Source organism: Haliotis rubra, unplaced genomic scaffold (assembly GCF_003918875.1).
Source record: "Haliotis rubra isolate DU_JTF1 unplaced genomic scaffold, ASM391887v1 Scf151, whole genome shotgun sequence".
Lineage (NCBI taxonomy): Eukaryota > Metazoa > Mollusca > Gastropoda > Lepetellida > Haliotidae > Haliotis > Haliotis rubra.
The window spans coordinates 732,701-753,331 of NW_025765459.1; the positions used below are offsets into that span (position 1 = coordinate 732,701).

Sequence of the window (20,631 nt, forward strand, 5' to 3'; positions counted from 1 at the left end):
TACATTTGTTTTTTGTATCGTTCTCCATGTCTGTTAAGATAGTTACCTAATCATTTTAAGAAGTGAAATCTCAAACGATGTATAATATTTACTCTCATCTGCAGACTTGTAACAACTAATACCATACAGCCACACCTTATGAGGAGTAAACTTTTTAATCTAGGCGTTAATAAAAACATTATCAGATGGGTTAAAGAATTCAGGGTACATAGAACTCAGTATGTCAGTGTCAATGGCTATCAATCTTCTTTCCTCTCAACCTCTACTGGAGCTCCACAGGACTGTTCTTTCATCCGCACTCTTCGTTTTGTATACCAATGACTGTTACTTGTCATTAAATGACTTGTTTACTGTGAAATTCGCAGATGACGCCACTGTTACTGGCCTAATTTCTGATTCTGAACCTTATTATCGTCAAGGCATTGACAAAACCGTAATGACAGTTTTTATCAAACCTTTATTCAAAGTGTGTTGACCTACAATTTTCTATGTTGGTATGGGGCCTGTCTGATCGCAACAAAAACAAACTTTTCAAAATTGTTAATACTGCCGACAAAATTTCGAGTATATTCCCTTTATCTATGAGCGCCAGATTGTCAAAGAGGCAACTAAAATTAGATTTGATAGTTAACATATTTTATCTCACCATTTTGAAGTACTTCTTTCTGGACGCTGCTGTCGATTACCTTCCCTCAAAACAAACAGAGCTCGACAGTCTTTCATACCATCAAGTATTCGTGAATGCGACAAATATTTTGAATTATCGCCATGTGATAACAACTAGAATTATTCAGCCTCTTTACCTATGTGGTTAATTGAATTATATCATGTCAGTTTAATTGTGTAAATAGCTTTCGTTTTGTGCATGTAACAAACAATAAGCTTCTCCAGGTTGCATTTAGATAAGTTTTAAGGGATTAAAATTAACACACTGTTCCCTGAGGACACCGACCACACGCCATAACACTAAACACTAAAGCTGAAGGGGTCGTTGTCGGCACAGGTACTTCAGATATGTACCCCAGGTACGCTTCTGTATACAGATATGTACCCTAAACAAAGTCAAAATACAGAAACGTACCCGGTACCCTAAAAGGCGGACGAGTCCATATTCCTCAATACAAATATATTGTGTATATTTTTGTGAATTGTGTACATATTCATTTTGAGACAGTTTGGATGTATAAGAATTTCCTCCGGGATAATAAAGTTATATCATATCTTAATATTAGACGTTAACGGATGCTCATGCTCAGCACATGGCAGACAGTCTGTCAACGTAACCCAATAATTCGAGTTATCTCCCCTTTTCGAGTCCTCGAGTCCTAGAAAATGGACTCGAGTCCAGCTAAACCCGACTCGTCCTCGAGTACTCGAGTACCCGTGGAAGCCCTACATGCCACAATATATAACGAAGCAAATTATCAACCTTTAACAGAACGAAGACATCGCTTCAAATTGATTACATCTTACAAAATGGTATTTTACCTGAATATCTCAACAAACTGATATCACCTCAAATCTCTTAAAAAAACAATTATAATCTTGAAATAGATCAAACTTACAGACAATCAAATGTAGAACCCAGTTTTATGCCAAATAATTTCTTACGGGCGCGATCAACGTGTGTAATAATCTACCTGATGAACTAACTAATGCACGCTTCTGCCAAATTGTCCACTGTCGCCTCAGACTTCGCTGCAGCGATTTAAACGCTGATAAGTTTAGGCGCCATGTATCAGAAACCCCAGACTACACATGTGGCTATCAATTTGAGGATACAAGTATTTTTGTAACCTGCCACAAATAAGACAATATCAGAAAGACTATGAACTTTTACATACATGAGCATGACCTGACATCAATACTTCATGGCTATAAGTCAGTCAGCAGTTCCACAAACATGGGCATCCTTAATCAGTTCATGAATTTATCGTCAAAAGCAAAAGATTTGAGCAATTATAAGTTCTTGTCGTAAGGATAACTGCATTATATATTTTTGCTCAGACATCACTGACTCCAAAATACTAACATTATAGATTCCGTTTGTGCAATTGTACATTAGGTTTAGCACTCTCTGATACACTCTCTGATACTCACCAGCCGTTTCAGCTCTTTACCTGCAGAGGTATTTACATAAGCAAATTTTGTTTTTTTACCGATCCAGATTTCTTTGGAAATACAAATTTTTTTAAACCATATAGTTGAATATTGCTGAGTACGGCCTTAAACAATATACAAACACTACTGAGTGTCTGAGGGCGGTGGGGTAGTATAACAGTTAAAGCGTTCGCTCGTCCCACTGAAGACCCGGGTTCGATTCCCCACATGGGTACAATGTGTGAAGCCCATTTCTGGTGTGCTCCGCCCTGATATTGCTTGAATATTGCAAAAAGCGGCGTAAAAACCTACTCACACACTCACTCAATGCGTGTCTGAACCCACTGGCATAGAACGCCTCCATTGGTGGTGTAAAATATCCCCCGCAGCAGATATGACATCGTCATCATTTTCATAACGCTAGCTACATCTTTCTCCGACCGTTTTTATCCTCATGGAAAATAACTTGGTCCATACAATTAGGAGAACTTTAATAAAGGGTTGAATAATCTATTACGCGAACAACCAGGTCACTCGAACGATATAGTACCAGTACAACTGAACGCAGTTCAGGCGCTATGTGTACAAATATCCACATTTGAAGGGGTAGAATAAAAGCAAGCATCGGTGCAAAGAAAAATACATTTATCAAGCATTCAGTGATGTTAAGATAAGAGAAATTAGACCGAGTGACGGAGAGACGGTTGGGTACTACGTATATTACTCGATGAGGCTAAAGAATTACATGTTGGCTTCAGCTCCTCACGTCAAGGCACAGTGTAATGCAATTCTTGGTACGTCCCTTAGTTGTATCAGGATCCGCTGATCGCGGTTTTAATCCCAGGTTGTCTTTCTGCATCATTTATGTGCACGCGGGGAACGGAGTGGGTAGGATTGGGTGAGATGTGGGTACAACTTGTTCATTCATCGAAGGTGCAGGGAAACCTATGATTTGGGGGTTCGAATCTCAGTTCTCCACGGTTAGGTTCCTAGACTTGTCAGCAACATACAGTAGAGTCTGAGAGCGGTATCACATGACACCCGGGCTTACCTGACACATTATGCAAAGTCACTCACTCGTTCACTCAATCAATCGCTCGCTCGCTCGCTCACTCACTCACTCAACCACTCAACCACTCACTCAACCACCCACCCATCCATTCACTCACTCACTCACTCAATACCCACCCAAAAACATTCACTCACCCATCCGCCATTTTGTATATTTCGGACATTAAACTGACACACCTTGACATACTATTCACACTTTGCTAATGATCACATCATGGATTCAACAGAAAACTATGATGTGGGGGCAAATTTGGTATAAACATCTTAGCTTATTGTAAGCATGGATCCTAGGTTTCAGTAGGTCATTCATCTTGTGGATCCTGTACCTGCTATTGACAGGTGTTGTGTACTTGTCAATGACTCGTTCCATGATTTGCAAAATGGTTGATTGGTGCCATGAAAACCATTTTGATGGTTACTCATGTATGAAGTGAATGAGGCTAGATTAAAGTGACTGTTTGCCTAAAGAGGGGTTACCATATTATTATTTATCCATTTTTAACTGGATACAATTTCAAATTATAAATCTACGTTTGAGTAAAGTTGTGAATTTTTGTGATCCTTAGCAAAGTGTGAGTAGTATACTATTCGAAACATCACTCACCCACTCAGTACGTTGACACACAGTTGAGTCATAAACAATGTGCTGTTTACGAGGTCAAGGATAAGCGAAGTTTTTCACTTAATGTACCTAGAGGTCCCATGAACAAAAATGTTAATTATATTACCCTAAGAGTCTTTAGATTCGCATCGCTAGTTATGTATTTTCAGGAGCTTATAACTACTACAGGAGACTATAACTTATAATAGATATGGTTTATCATCTCGACCGTAACAAGAACACATGCATACATATTTTCTGATATGAACTGTATTCGGCACGTCCCACAAAGAGATCGTAGGTTTACGATTGTCGTAAGTCACAGGCTTCCACAAAGAATTTCACTTTCGTACGTTCCATAAAATGATCCAACGTTTACGACCGGCCTAACTCGCAGGCTTCCACAACGTATTTTACTTCCGTACGTTCCATAAAACGTTGTTTGACGTAAGAATCGTGAGTGAGTGAGTGAGTGAGGACCCCAGATTTATACACCGCATTTTTAGAAATATTCCATCAATATTCCATCAATATCACGGCGGACGATACCAGAGATGGGCTTCACACATTGTACCATTGTGGGGATTCGAACCCGGGTCTTCGGGGTGACGAGCGAACGCTTTAACTACTAGGTTATCCCACCGATCCACCTGGTGTAAGAACCAACATCGAAACGTCGCTTAGTGCAATAAACAAGAAGTATCCTTTGTAACCCACCAACTATTAGAATCCAAATCAAACAGTTCGACTAATATGTGTGATTCATGGACACATGAAGTATAAACATGTGAGTATAAACTACAAACACAAGAGCGTCCATTTGTGTCGCCAGTTCATCGTAACGCTTGATTTGAATACACGTGATCTTTAGGGCGTAAAATCCGAGATAATTGCTTGAGCGCTGATGGTAGTGTTTGCATTCTCTCAAGGCTTTACCTTGCACTTCTACTCATGTACTGTAAATTGTTCCATTTTCAATATGGCCTTTATAACTTGTTCATAGCTGACTGAAATAGGCCACCATGGTCCACTGCACATGGAAAACGTGTAGAAGTCATGGAGTGCAAACGGCAAGCCATTCTTTCTTCTTCTGAAAAAATTCCGCTTCTTTGATAACCTCATACCATAATCTTAATAGTTAGTCGCCTCTTACGACAAGCATGGGTTACTGGAGATCAATATTCTAACCCGGATCTTCATGGGTCGATGAAATAATAGTACATGGTTATTCAAGAGAGAGTTGAGAGCGAGTGATCTGGCTTTACGCCTCTTTGAGCAGTATTCCAGAGTGTCAGCGCAAGAAAGTGACACAGGTTTTCGACCTTAACCTCTTGGATGTTCGTCACAAGCACGGACAAGGTGTTCGGAAACACAACGAAACCCAAACATGGCGAGATCCAAACAGTGACTCCCGTTTCTGGCACGGCAAAGTGACGTGAAGACGTTTGGTGACGTTAGAATACTATATAGGTCAATGGTATGTCTGATCCAGGGTCAATGACCTGTACTGACCATAACACAGGGGCTATCACACAGCTGATCGTGGCGTAAAACACCATTCAAGTCCTCTTAATATAATTGCAAACCAGTGAAGATCCGTGTTAGAATTGATCTTCAGCAACCCATTGTCGTATAGGTTAACTAACGGGATAGGGTGGTCAGGCTCGCTGACTTGGTAGACACATATCATCGTGTCCCAGTTGCGTAGATCGATGCTCATGCTGTTGATCACTGGATTGTCTGGGCCAGACTCGATTCTTTATAGACCCACATCATGTAGCTGGAAAAACAAGGAAAAAGAGTGACGTGATTAAAATGATTACATCACATTAATGATCGATTTGTAAAGATACAATGTCCTAATATTTAAACGAATGTCAAATTCTAAACATGTTAGATTGTAGAATTAGTAGTGAATGGTGCGGCGTAAAGCAATATTTACACACTCACCCTACAAAGAAACATGTTTAGAATTTTATACTTTGAAAATGTTGTAGGGACATTGTGTTTAGGTGATGTTTAGACAAAGAGTCCATATTGTATTTTTAAACCATAAACGTGTTGGTTCCACAAAGCATTTCACTTTAGTACGTTCTATAAAACGATCCGAAGGTTAAGTGTGTATTCTGTTCAGGATTAAACCACATTTTAGACGTGATTATATTTTAACAAGCCTTGCATGTGTTTAAATTCTGAGCACATTTACAGCACATAGTTTGGAGTGGGAGACGATCACTGTTTCAAAATTTTGTCACGAGCGCATCATTTTAACTTTACATATAATCGTGAACCGAGTTCTCATATCAGGACTCTGAATCATCCATTTTACAGATATGATCACAGGTATGGATAGTGCAGCAACACCACGATCATATTGATCAATGTAATAAATTGAGGTGTGTTTGAGATCTATTGCTGTCCTGATTTTTTTCAGAAAAAATAGCAGAATACGGATTGATGTACATTGCACGCACCAGTTGATCGCTTGATAAGTGTTATGTCAATAAAACAAACTAGCAGGATGAAAGCCGATACTGTAGTGCCACAAATGGCTGTTATTGACACCTGTTAACAGGTGTTCACGGCTATGTCCAGTCGATTACCCAGAGGTCATCAGGTCATCATAGAGTGGGCTGGCAGGTTCATGCTGTCGACCATTGGTTTACCCTGATGGAGAGATAATTCTGTATTCTTGTAATGAAGAAATTATCTCGTATTCCCTAAAGATAGAGAAAGCTGTATTCCTCTGATGTAGAAATTATCCCGTATTCCCCAAAGATAGAGAAAGCTGTATTCCTCTGATGTAGAAATTATATCGTATTCCCCTAAGATAGAAAAAGCTGTATTCCTCTGATGTAGAAATTATCTCGTATTCCCCTAAGAGAGAGAAAGCTGTATTCCTCTGATGTAGAAATTATCTCGTATTCCCCTAAGAGAGAGAAATCTGTATTCCTCTGATGTAGAAATTATATCGTATTCCCCTAAGATAGAGAAAGCTGTATTCCTCTGATGAAGAACTTATCCCGTATTCCTCTAAGAGAGAAGCTTATATTCTTCTAATGTAGAAATTATCCCGTATTCCTCTGATGTAGAGTAAATTCTGTATTCCTATAATGTATTGTATAGATTATTCTTTATTACTATATTGTAGAAAATTATGTATTACTCTTATAGAGAGGGGAATTTTCATTCCTCTAATGAAGAGGCTATTCTGTGTTCACCTGATAGGCAAAGAGAGTCAGCGTTTTTCTGATATTGAGAGAGTCAACCCTCTCCAATTGAGACCAAAGACTGTTTGGTCATTCTCTGAGAGGAGTAAGTGTATTCCCTCTTCCTTTGGTCAGCCTTTTGATAATGAGAGTATCAGTATCTTGTCTTCTTCTCACAATACAGTATTGGACTTGGCTGCTCTTTTCGGGGTATTATCAAAACACGGTGTCAAAATTGTACTCGAGGATGGATTCTGTGCTTGCCGTGAGAATATCGGATTGTTTCACCGTGTGTGTTATCCCAACCTGACCACTACTGTGAATGATAAAGATCCGAATATGTATGGTGAAATATAGCTGACAGAACATTACAACATTCAGTGTGACTCATGCCTTATATATAACAAAACAAAATCTGATATTGTCAGTACTTTCTGATTAATACACATTTTATATATGCTATCAATCGTTCAACAATGCAAATGTTCAAGCAGGATGCTAAAACTTTATTACTGACATTACTGACAGTGGAATTATGGCTCTAAAAGTGCACGAAGCCGGATCTGCCATGGTGACAGCTGAAGGAAAACAATGACGCACCTTTCATGAGAGTGTCGTGTGGTGAGATGGTCTGGTGTCGTGTGGTGAGATGTTCTGGTGTTGTGCGGTGAGATGTTGGGGTGTCGTGCGGTGAGATGGTCTGGTGTTGTGTGGTGAGATGTTCTGGTGTTGTGTGGTTAGATGTTCTGGTGTTGTGTGGTGAGATGGTCTGGTGTTGTGTGGTGAGATGGTCTGGTGTCGTGCGGTGAGATGGTCTGGTGTCGTGTGGTGAGATGGTCTGGTGTTGTATGGTGAGATTGTCCAGGAGTTGTATGGTGAGATGTTCAGGTGTTGTGTGGTGAGATGGTCTGGTGTTGTGTGGTGAGATGGTCTGGTGTTGTGTGGTGAGATGTTCTGGTGTTGTGTGGTGAGATGTTCTGGTGTTGTGTGGTGAGATGTTCTGGTGTTGTGTGGTGAGATGGTCTGGTGTTGTGTGGTGAGATGGTCTGGTGTTGTGTGGTGAGATGGTCTGGTGTCGTGCGGTGAGATGGTCTGGTGTTGTGTGGTGAGATGTTCTGGTGTTGTGTGGTGAGATGTTCTGGTGTTGTGTGGTGAGATGGTCTGGTGTCGTGTGGTGAGATGTTGGGGTGCTGTGTGGTGAGATGTTCTGGTGTCGTGTGTTGAGATGTTCAGGTGTTGTGTGGTGAGATGCTCAGGTGTTGTGTGGTGAGATGTTCAGGTGTTGTGGTGAGATGTTCAGATGTTTTGTGGTGAGATGTTCAGGTGTTGTGTGGTGAGATGTTCAGGTGTTGTGTGGTGAGATGTTCAGGTCTTGTGAGGTGATATGTTCAGGTGCTGTGTGGTGAGATGTTCAGGCGTTGTGTGGTGAGATGTTCAGGTGTTGTGGTGAGATGTTCAGGTGCTGTGTTATGAGATGTTCAGGTGTTGTGTTGTGAGATGTTCAGGTGTTGTGTGGTGAGATTTTCTGGTGTCGTGGTGTGAGATGTTCTGGTGTTATGTTGAGATGTTCAGGTGTTGTGTGGTGAGATGTTCAGGTGTCGTGTGGTGAGATGTTCTGGTGTCGTGTGGTGAGATATTCAGGTGTTGTGTAATGAGATGTGTAGGTGTTGTGTAATGAGATGTTGTGGTTATCATGTGGAGAGATGTCCAGGTGTTGTGTGGTGAGATGTTCAGGTGTTGTGTAATGAGATGTTCAGGTGTCGTGTGGTGAGATGTTCAGGTGGTGTGCGGTGAGATGCTCAGGGGAAGTGTTGTTAGATGTTCAGGTGTTGTGTTGTGAGATGTTCTGGTGTCGTGTGGTGAGATGTTCTGGTGTCGTGTGGTGAGATGTTCAGGTGTTGTGTAATGAGATGTTCTGGTTATCATGTGGTGAGATGTCCAGGTGTCGTGTAATGAGATGTTCTGGTTATCATGTGTTGAGATGTCCAGGTGTCGTGTAATGAGATGTTCTGGTTATCATGTGGTGAGATGTCCAGGTGTCGTGTAATGAGATGTTCTGGTTATCAAGTGGTGAGATGTCCAGGTGTCGTTTAATGAGATGTTCTGGTTTTCATGTGTTGAGATGTCCAGGTGTCGTGTAATGAGATGTTCTGGTTATCATGTGGTGAGATGTCCAGGTGTCGTATAATGAGATATTCTCGTTATCATGTGGTGAGATGTCCAGGTGTTGTGTAATTAGATGTTCAGGTGTTGTGTAATGAGATGTTCAGGTGTTGTGTAATGAGATGTTCTGGTGTTCTGTAATGAAATGTTCTGTTGTTGTGTAATGAGATGTTCAGGTGTCGTGTAATGAGATGTTCAGGTGTTGTGTTATGAGATGTTCTGGTTATCATGTTGTGAGATGTCCAGGTGTCGTGTAATGAGATGTTCTGGTTGTCATGTGGTGAGATGTCCAGGTGTTGTGTAATGAGATGTTCTGATTATCATGTGTTGAGATGTTCAGGTGTTGTGCAATGAGATGTTCTGGTGTTGTGTGGTGAGATGTTCAGGTGTTGTGTGGTGAGATGTTCTGGTAATCATGTGTTGAGATGTCCAGGTGTTGTGTAATGATATGTTCAGGTTTTGTTTAATGAGATGTTTATGGGTCGTGAGGTGAGATGTTTTAGTGTTGTGTGGTGAGATGTTCTGGTTATCATGTGTTGAGATGTTCAGGTGTTGTGCAATGAGATGTTCTGGTGTTGTGTGGTGAGATGTCCAGGTGTCGTGTAATGAGATGTTCAGGTTATCATGTGGTGAGATGTCCAGGTGTTGTGTAATGAGATGTTCAGGTGTTGTGTAATGAGATGTTTATGGGTCGTGTGGTGAGATGTTTTGGTGTTGTGTGGTGAGATGTTCAGGTGTCGTGTAATGAGTTGTTCTGGTTATCATGTGGTGAGATGTCCAGGTGTCGTGTAATGAGATGTTCTGGTTATCATGTGGTGAGATGTTCAGGTGTTGTGCAATGAGATGTTCAGGTTATCATGTGGTGAGATGTCCAGGTGTTGTGTAATGAGATGTTCTGGTTATCATGTGGTGAGATGTTCAGGTGTTGTGTAATGAGATGTTCAGGTGTTGTGTGGTGAGATGTTCAGGTTTTGTGTAATGAGATGTTCTGGTTATCATGTGTTGAGATGTCCAGGTGTTGTGTAATGAGATGTTCTGGTTATCATGTGTTGCAGGAGCAGATGTCCAGGTGTCGTGTAATGAGATGTTCTGGTTATCATGTGTTGAGATGTCCAGGTGTCGTGTAATGAGATGTTCAGGTTATCATGTGTTGAGATGTCCAGGTGTTGTGTAATGATATGTTCAGGTGTTGTGTAATGAGATGTTTATGGGTCGTGAGGTGAGATGTTTTAGTGTTGTGTGGTGAGATGTTCTGGTTATCATGTGTTGAGATGTTCAGGTGTTGTGCAATGAGATGTTCTGGTGTTGTGTGGTGAGATGTCCAGGTGTCGTGTAATGAGATGTTCAGGTTATCATGTGGTGAGATGTCCAGGTGTTGTGTAATGAGATGTTCAGGTGTTGTGTAATGAGATGTTTGTGGGTCGTGTGGTGAGATGTTTTGGTGTTGTGTGGTGAGATGTTCAGGTGTCGTGTAATGAGTTGTTCTGGTTATCATGTGGTAGAGATGTCCAGGTGTCGTGTGTAATGAGATGTTCTGGTTATCATGTGGTGAGATGTTCAGGTGTTGTGCAATGAGATGTTCTGGTTATCATGTCGTGAGATGTCCAGGTGTTGTGTAATGAGATGTTCTGGTTATCATGTGGTGAGATGTTCAGGTGTTGTGCAATGAGATGTTCTGGTTATCATGTGGTGAGATGTCCAGGTGTTGTGTAATGAGATGTTCTGGTTATCATGTGGTGAGATGTTCAGGTGTTGTGTAATGAGATGTTCAGGTGTTGTGGTGAGATGTTCAGGTTTTGTGTAATGAGATGTTCTGGTTATCATGTGTTGAGATGTCCAGGTGTTGTGTAATGAGATGTTCTGGTTATCATGTGTTGAGATGTCCAGGTGTCGTGTAATGAGATGTTCTGGTTATCATGTGTTGAGATGTCCAGGTGTCGTGTAATGAGATGTTCTGGTTATCATGTGGTGCGATGTCCAGGTGTTGTGTAATGAGATGTTCAGGTGTTGTGTAATGAGATGTTTATGGGTCGTGTGGTGAGATGTTTTGGTGTTGTGTGGTGAGATGTTCAGGTGTTGTGTAATGAGATGTTCTGGTTATCATGTGGTGAGATGTCCAGGTGTCGTGTAATGAGATGTTCTGGTTACCATGTGGTGAGATGTCCAGGTGTCGTGTAATGAGATGTTCTGGTTATCAAGTGGTGAGATGTCCAGGTGCTGTGTAATGAGATGTTCTGGTGTTGTGTGGTGAGATGTTTTGGTTATCATGTGTTGAGATGTTCAGGTGTTGTGCAATGAGATGTTCTGGTGTTGTGTGGTGAGATGTTCAGGTGTTGTGTGGTGAGATGTTCTGGTTGTCATGTGGTGAGATGTCCAGGTGTTGTGTAATGAGATGTTCTGATTATCATGTGTTGAGATGTTCAGGTGTTGTGCAATGAGATGTTCTGGTGTTGTGTGGTGAGATGTTCAGGTGTTGTGTGGTGAGATGTTCTGGTTATCATGTGTTGAGATGTCCAGGTGTCGTGTAATGAGATGTTCAGGTTATCATGTGTTGAGATGTCCAGGTGTTGTGTAATGATATGTTCAGGTGTTGTGTAATGAGATGTTTATGGGTCGTGAGGTGACATGTTTTAGTGTTGTGTGGTGAGATGTTCTCGTTATCATGTGTTGAGATGTTCAGGTGTTGTGCAATGAGATGTTCTGGTGTTGTGTGGTGAGATGTCCAGGTGTCGTGTAATGAGATGTTCAGGTTATCAGGTGGTGAGATGTCCAGGTGTTGTGTAATGAGATGTTCAGGTGTTGTGTAATGAGATGTTTATGGGTCGTGTGGTGAGATGTTTTGGTGTTGTGTGGTGAGATGTTCAGGTGTCGTGTAATGAGATGTTCTGGTTATCATGTGGTGAGATGTTCAGGTGTTGTGCAATGAGATGTTCTGGTTATCATGTGGTGAGATGTCCAGGTGTTGTGTAATGAGATGTTCTCGTTATCATGTGGTGAGATGTCCAGGTGTTGTGTAATGAGATGTTCAGGTGTTGTGTAATGAGATGTTTATGGGTCGTGTGGTGAGATGTTTTGGTGTTGTGTGGTGAGATGTTCAGGTGTCGTGTAATGAGATGTTCTGGTTATCATGTGTTGAGATGTTCAGGTGTTGTGCAATGAGATGTTCTGGTTATCATGTGGTGAGATGTCCAGGTGTTGTGTAATGAGATGTTCAGGTGTTGTGTAATGAGATGTTTATGGGTCGTGTGGTGAGTTGTTCTGGTTATCATGTGGTGAGATGTCCAGGTGTCGTGTAATGAGATGTTCTGGTTATCATGTGGTGAGATGTTCAGGTGTTGTGCAATGAGATGTTCTGGTTATCATGTGGTGAGATGTCCAGGTGTTGTGTAATGAGATGTTCTCGTTATCATGTGGTGAGATGTTCAGGTGTTGTGTAATGAGATGTTCAGGTGTTGTGTGGTGAGATGTTCAGGTTTTGTGTTATAAGATGTTCTGGTTATCATGTGTTGAGATGTCCAGGTGTTGTGTAATGAGATGTTCTGGTTATCATGTGTTGAGATGTCCAGGTGTCGTGTAATGAGATGTTCTGGTTATCATGTCGTGCGATGTCCAGGTGTTGTGTAATGAGATGTTCAGGTGTTGTGTAATGAGATGTTTATGGGTCGTGTGGTGAGATGTTCAGGTGTTGTGTGGTGAGATGTTCAGGTGTTGTGTAATGAGATGTTCTGGTTATCATGTGGTGAGATGTCCAGGTGTCGTGTAATGAGATGTTCTGGTTATCATGTGGTGAGATGTCCAGGTGTTGTGTAATGAGATGTTTTGGTTATCATGTGTTGAGATGTTCAGGTGTTGTGCAATGAGATGTTCTGGTGTTGTGTGGTGAGATGTTCAGGTGTTGTGCAATGAGATGTTCTGGTGTTGTGTGGTGAGATGTCCAGGTGTCGTGTAATGAGATGTTCAGGTTATCATGTGGTGAGATGTCCAGGTGTTGTGTAATGAGATGTTCAGGTGTTGTGTAATGAGATGTTTATGGGTCGTGTGGTGAGATGTTTTGATGTTGTGTGGTGAGATGTTCAGGTGTCGTGTAATGAGTTGTTCTGGTTATCATGTGGTGAGATGTCCAGGTGTCGTGTAATGAGATGTTCTGGTTATCATGTGGTGAGATGTTCAGGTGTTGTGCAATGAGATGTTCTGGTTATCATGTGGTGAGATGTCCAGGTGTTGTGTAATGAGATGTTCTGGTTATCATGTGGTGAGATGTTCAGGTGTTGTGTAATGAGATGTTCAGGTGTTGTGTGGTGAGATGTTCAGGTTTTGTGTTATAAGATGTTCTGGTTATCATGTGTTGAGATGTCCAGGTGTCGTGTAATGAGATGTTCTGGTTATCATGTGTTGAGATGTCCAGGTGTCGTGTAATGAGATGTTCTGGTTATCATGTGTTGAGATGTCCAGGTGTCGTGTAATGAGATGTTCTGGTTATCATGTGTTGAGATGTCCAGGTGTCGTGTAATGAGATGTTCTGGTTATCATGTGGTGAGATGTCCAGGTGTCGTTTAATGAGATGTTCTCGTTATCATGTGGTGAGATGTCCAGGTGTTGTGTAATGAGATGTCCAGGTGTCGTGTAATGAGATGTTCTGGTTGTCATGTGGTGAGATGTTCAGGTGTTGTGTAATGAGATGTTCTGGTTATCATGTGGTGAGATGTCCAGGTGTTTTTTAATGAGATGTTCTGGTTATGATGTGGTGAGATGTCCAGGTGTTGTGTAATGAGATGTTCAGGTGTTGTGTAATGAGATGTTTAGGTGTCGTGTGGTGAGATGTTCTGGTGCTGTGTGGTGAGATGTTCAGATATCGTTTGTCGAAATGTCCAGGTCTTGTGTGGTGAGATGTTTGTGGGTCGTGTGGTGAGATGTTCAGGTGTCGTGTGGTGAGATGTTCTGGTGTTGTGTGGTGAGATGTTCAGATATCGTTTGTCGAAATGTCCAGGTCTTGTGTGGTGAGATGTTTGTGGGTCGTGTGGTGAGATGTTCAGATGTTGTGTGGTGAGATGTTCAGGTGTTGTGTGGTGAGATGTTCAGGTGTTGTGTGGTGAGATGTTCAGGTGTTGTGTGGTGAGATGTTCAGGTGTTGTGTGGTGAGATGTTCAGGTGTTGTGTGGTGAGATGTTCAGGTGTTGTGGTGGTTAGAAATGTTCAAGGCGACAACGTGGTGTGATGTTCAGGTGTTGTGTGATCCACTTGTGAGATGATCAAGTCTTGTGTGGTGAGATGCATTACTGGCAAAATGAAGTTGAAACCATCAAATTTGGCGACAACGTTACAGCACATGCTTGAATACCAGATCGTTTTATTGACAAAAGGTTTGTTTTATGCTTCGAACACCACATGATTCCTACATAAAGCAAAATATTTGCACTTCGAGAGAGAGAGAGAGAGACACACACACACACACACAGACACAGAGAGAGACACACACACACACACAACACACACGTATTTAGATTATCCAAGCAAATCAAAAACCAATTTGAAATAAAAAAATAAAAATTTTAGCTGCCCATGAAAAATAACATTGTTTTGGTAATATACAGTCAGGAATGTTTAAAAGTCTACACCAGTATTTCACAGCATTGGTTGTATAAGTAAACTGTAAAGACACTCTTCCACATTCACCCAAGGCCATGGTGTTACAGGTGGATTTTCCAAGTTTCAAGACATTTTTACAAAATTTGATATAAACAGATTCAATAGTATTACAGTAGGATGTGCCCCATATTTCAGACCCATAACATAGGATAGGTAACATCATATAATCAAAAATCTTCAATAAATCTGTACAATTAATCCTACCTTCCTTCGGACATTTTTAACATAAAATATTGCCTTATTAGCTTGTGATGCAATTCAAGACATAACTTTACCCCAATCTAATATAGGAGTGAAGATAATTCCAAGGTACTTGTAAAATAATACAGTGTCAATAACATTACCATTATAAAACCAATTTTCATATGAGCGCAAGGGACCACCATTTCTAAATACAATAATCTTGGTTTTCTTTAAATTCAAGATCATACGTTTTTGCCAAGTACATGCATCTGTTTTGCAACTGAGCAAAGGTGTCAGCCATTGCTGAAACACCATCAACAAACATAAGAGAGCAGAGATTGCTAATGGAAGAAGAGACTGTAATACATTGACCCCCTTCCAACTCCACAAGACTGAATAACTTATTTACGAAAACAGTAAAAAATGGGATACGATGACACGTGGGTCAACCTAGTCAGCGAGCCTGACCACCCGATCCCGTTAGTCGCCTCTGACGAGAAACATGGGTCACTAAAGATAATTCTAACAGGATCTTCACGGGTCCTTCCGTGTAAAGGGGGCAAGGGCGTTGACCTGATGATGAGCCTAACTAGTCTCACTGTACCAGTACCACCCAAACCCTCTTTCCTGCATTCGTTTGTTTTAATCTGTAAATAACAATAATAATAATTAATAAAATGAATGATAATGATAAAGGGCATTTATAATGCTCCCAATACACAATGCTAATACTCAGAGCGCTTCATTATCAGTGGATCCGTGCTCACTATATTTATAGTCTCAGCTTCCTGAAGAGTATACCATTGAAGCTGCTTGTGAGGCGCTTCGGTTACAGTGTGTTTTCTACCGGGTACCCATTCACCGCTGGTGAACAGAGGCATTGCACGAACAAATGCATTTACCTCAGGAGACGCCAAAAGAACAAAAACACAATAAAACCCAAAACAAAACAAAAAGTCCACACATCGTAACAATCAAAGAGGTATTGATTTCATAAAGTCATTGTTAGCACCCAATCTTGCTAGGTCATTTTGCCGAAGGTTTTGTAAGTAGGTCACAAACGGCAGTTCTTCCATCCGAATTACCGAGCAGCCGCGCCGGTTCAGGGTAAACCCACGCGTCCAGTTGCTGGGCGGGATCTCAAGCTGACGTTTTCTCTGCCAACGTGTACAGAAACCTGCAACCTTTTCTTGTAATGTCTTGAAATATTCCACCTCTTTCTGAAAATCAGGACCTTCTTGTTCAATTTGCTTTTGGAGTCTCTTTAGAGCGAAATCATAAAGTTTTTTATCTAAATTTGACACTTGATGAAAATTCATCATGAATTTCCCTCGATTTTGGGTATCCGCGGCTTGAATCTAGCTCTGTTTTTAACTATATACACCACGTCCCTGAGATTCCAGTTGAGAAAACGCTTCACCAGAATAAGCGATTCGTCGAATTTCTCTGCAACCATTATCACTCGAAATGTTTTGTTGAGTGTTACCAAGTATTCTTCAAACAACGATTCGTTGTGGAACAGTTGAGCTGGAAACCCAAAGTCTATGGCCATTCTGTTATTGGTCTGAGATTCCAGTGGGTTCACTGGTTCCCATGCCATCGGATTCTCCAGGTACTTCATCAGAATCTTAGAACCATGCCTCGCAGGAATTCGTTGAAGATATTTGTGGGTGTGGGTGAATCGAAAATAATACATTGCAGAGATAAATCTTTGAAATGGTTCTCTCACAATACCGATATATTCTGTGTCGGCTGGGAGATAAGACGAGAATGATGTGTAGTTAAATATGGCATGGTTGCAGAGAATGTCGAACTTCTTTCCTTTCGGCGGCGGGAGGATGTTGGTCTTGTTAAGATGCTTGCCGTTTAGATAGTTACCCACTTTTGGAAGAATGATAATCAGTCCTCGTTCTTGGGCAAACCGGTACACTATGTTTAAGACAGTAGAGCTGGCTGCCTTATGCGTCTTAACGAAAACAATGTGCTGTTTTTCTGGCACGTCTTTCGTCTGATTCACTTTGTCAAAGGAAGACTTTTGCGGTTGGGGTGTCGGAGGCGTAACCTTGCGCTCTTGACAGGAACAAGTAGGTTTAATGACTTGGTTCTGTCCACAAACACGACGTATTACGCTGAGGTCTACACTAGGGATGCGGGGCTGTTGAGTCCAATACGAAAAAGCTAAGACGGAAACTGCGCCAAAACACACCAATCTGGAATAGAAGTACAATATCAGTTCACAGATACTAGACACACAAACGATACATTTCTGTTCCAATCAATCAATCAGTCAGTCAATCAATCAGTTCCAATCAATCAATCAGTCAGTCAGTCAGTCAGTCAGTCAGTAACTTCAGCTGACAATTTTCCGTTGCCACAACGTTGTGACCTGACGTTGTGATACGTCATCTTTACGTCGGTAAGTCATTAGATGCTAACGTATTTTACGTTGTCTTAACGTTCTATTTATAATAGTTTTCCCAGTAGCGAATAGTACACATGAAACAAAACAGAAATTCAGTTCAATGCTTATTCGTCAATTTGCATGCGGTTTTGGTCAGCTGTAGCTGAATAGTGAAGAAAGAATCTCAAAGTGAAAATTTTTTCACGGAAAAGTCTATCGTGACAAGGTTTAAGAAACGTTGTTATAAGTTGTGAGGAGCCCAAAGCATAATGTTTCCTCAACGTTTATTTGCAATGTTGTTATTACGTTGTGACATAACGTTAATAAATGACGTAATACTAACGTTGTGACAACGTTGTGTCATGACGTAACGAATCTACAACCTTCCAACAACGTTGCGAAAACGTTGTGTGTTATCTGGGGATCAATCAATCAATCAATCAATCAATCAATATGGTGAATGCTTTGTAAGTTATTCATAGCTCTTGGCCACGTAACATTACCACAGCCATATTTTGTTTGTTTGTTTGACGTACTCGGCTATATGACGAATGTTTGTAAATAATCGAGTCTACTAGACAATCTAGTGATTGATATCATAAGCATTGATCTACGCAACTGGGATACGATGACATGTATGAGCTAAGTCAGACTGACCACCCGACCCCGTTGGTCGGTTCTTACGACAAGCATGGGTTGCGACCAATTCTAACCCGGATCTTCACGACTTGGAACACCTCTGCAAGACTACTAAAAGGTGATAATGTGTGTACAAACAATATAAGTCATAATATCTTCAAGGCACAGTCAGTCATATATCCTGTACATATGGGTATTTTTAATTAGCTTATAATTGCAATCGCATTAAAATGACTGACCCGACCCAGTCAATAATTCATTCGGCAGTAGTGCATAATGGTTAAAAAGGGATTCGCTGACATATTTGACACATGTCATCGTATCCCAGTTGCGTTGACCGATGCTCATGCTGTTGATCACTGGATTGTCTGGTCCAGGCTCGACTATTTACAGACTGCCGCCATATAGCTGGAATATTGCTGAATGCGGCGTTAAGAACCAACCAACCAACCCAACTGCGTAGAACGTTGTCTGTGATGTCAATCACCGGATTGTCTTGTCCAGACTCGATTAGTTACATACGACTGGAATGTTGCGAAATACGGCGTTCAGCAACACACAAAAGTCACTTGATTGTCTGGTCCAGACTCGTTTACTTCACAGACGCGGTCATATGGCTGAAATATTGCTGAAATATTGCTGCGTGTAATAAACAAACAAAACTGAAATTAATAATTCACCTAATGTCTCTGATCAAGAGAACGTGATACATATTGGCAGCCTGGGACCCAGGTGTTCATACAATGGACAACTGAAACGTCCACAGAGACACCTTGAACTAGAAAACTACAGACCCAGTTATCTCAGTGAACACAACGATAAAAGTACAGAGTGTTGATAACAGCACATTCCTTGACGATAACAACTGCCGCTTTCGTTGTGAGACAGCCACCGATAACAATCTGACTGACTGACTGACCGAGTTTGGTTTTACGCCGCTTTTAGCAATATTTCAGCAACATCACGGCGGGGGACACCAGAAATAGGCTCCACACATTGTACCCATGTGGGGATTCGAACCCGGGTTTTCGGCGTGACGAGCCAACGCTTTAACCACTAGGCTACCCCACCGCCCCGATAACAATCTGAAGGCCACAGGACTCTGAGCATTGTTGAAGCAAGGCAGAATGATGAATGGTGAATTCCAGCAATATGGAACACTACAGTTGTCATCTTCATCTTCAAAATACTACCCATAATACCTATTCCTTATAAGACATTTGGGTCACTGAAAATCAGCAATGACACCCGGTGTTCCCAGAAAGCGTGTGCATTTTCTGCCTAACCTTGACAACGCGCAACTCAGTTGCAACTTGCAACCCGTGAAGATCCGGGTTAGAATTGATCTTCAGTAACCCATGCTTGCTACAAGAGGCGACTAACAGCATCGGGTGGTCAGGCTCGCTGACTTGGTTAACACATGTCATCGTATCCCAGTTGCGTAGATCGATGATCATGCTGTTGATCACTGGGTTGTCTGGTCCAGACGCGGATATTTACAGACCGCCGCCATGTTGATGGAATATTGATGAGTTCGGCGTAAACTAAACTCACTCACCCAATTGCAATTTGCAGTAACATTTGCATAAAACAGTAAATGTCAGCAGCATGTGTTATTTAGCATATCTCTATGGCGTCATCTAATGCCAGCAGCAAATGATTTCACTATAACGAAGCAGTGGGAGTTCAGAACCATAACCATCGTTTCAGTACAGAGGACAAAATGACTATATAAAGTATTGCCGTGGAATATTTACAAACCGTTAAAGGATAATCGACCGCGGTTTCTGTATTTGTGATTGTAACCAATTGATTAATTGTCGATTAATGCAATGGTGTTATACATTGATACCTGCACATGCAAAGAAGTTCACTTTTGAACAATAATTTATTCAAATCATTAAATTGGAAAAAAACCCCGAAACAGTCCTTATAGAGCCAATCATGTTAACACTTACCTTATCATGAAACGTTTTGGAATCATGGAAGAGATTTTGCACATTTTCGCCATTTTAAGGTTGCTGAAATAGAATTGAAATAGGTAAGTATGTTTGATTTTACTCCCCTTGGAGATTTATAATCATATACCTAAGTCAACTCACTATGTGTTAGTTCTAATGTATTAACTTGGCGAAACCCGAGCCAATGCAAATGGTGCAGGAAGACCAAGGAAGATAATCAGGACGCACCTTGGAACCTTTGCAAACCGTATCCTGGCAATTGTGGGACACAACTCTGCAAATGGTGGCGTCACAGTTTCAAGACCGTCCCTGGTATAATAAAACGAGGAGAGTTAGTGAGTGAATGTCGTTTCTTGTCACACGCAACTGCACCATTCTAGACATCATGGGAGTATATTTCAAGGTAAATATGTTTATATCACAACCTTATTAGTGGTGGTCCGATTAATTGAAATAATCGAAGATTGGTCGCAATGACAAAACGACCAAGCAATCGATCATGTTTTCTCATAATCGAACACAAACAATTTTGGACCATTTGTTTGCAATAACAATATTTTTCAAAAGGTTGATTTTGTCTCGACATTGCATAAGCACTACAAGCTCGTTCCAAGTCATGATTAAGTTTATCTTAACAACTCAAGGAAATGTATGCTC

The 20,631-nt window shown here is 41.2% G+C and overlaps 1 protein-coding gene across 1 annotated transcript; it reads right to left on the bottom strand.

Annotated features, from left to right (window-relative positions):
- Window positions 1–15,401: 15,401 nt before the first annotated feature.
- LOC124270340 (galactose-3-O-sulfotransferase 2-like) lies at window positions 15,402–20,233 on the bottom strand. Its single transcript, XM_046705389.1, has 3 exons — window positions 20,203–20,233; window positions 19,972–20,034; window positions 15,402–17,183 (listed from the first exon to the last, which is right to left on the bottom strand). The coding sequence occupies exons 2-3, from the start codon at window positions 20,022–20,024 to the stop codon at window positions 16,292–16,294; spliced, it is 945 nt and encodes a 314-aa protein (XP_046561345.1). The 5' UTR covers window positions 20,025–20,034; window positions 20,203–20,233; the 3' UTR covers window positions 15,402–16,291.
- Between the last annotated feature and the right edge of the window lie 398 nt (window positions 20,234–20,631).

Coding starts and splice junctions, on each gene's coding strand:
- LOC124270340 (XM_046705389.1), bottom strand. CDS start 20,024: ATGGCGAAAATGTGCAAAATCTCTTCCATGATTCCAAAACGTTTCATG. Junction 17,184..19,971: donor CCAAAACGTTTCATGATAAG/GTAAGTGTTAAC, acceptor CTTCTATTCCAG/ATTGGTGTGTTTTGGCGCAG.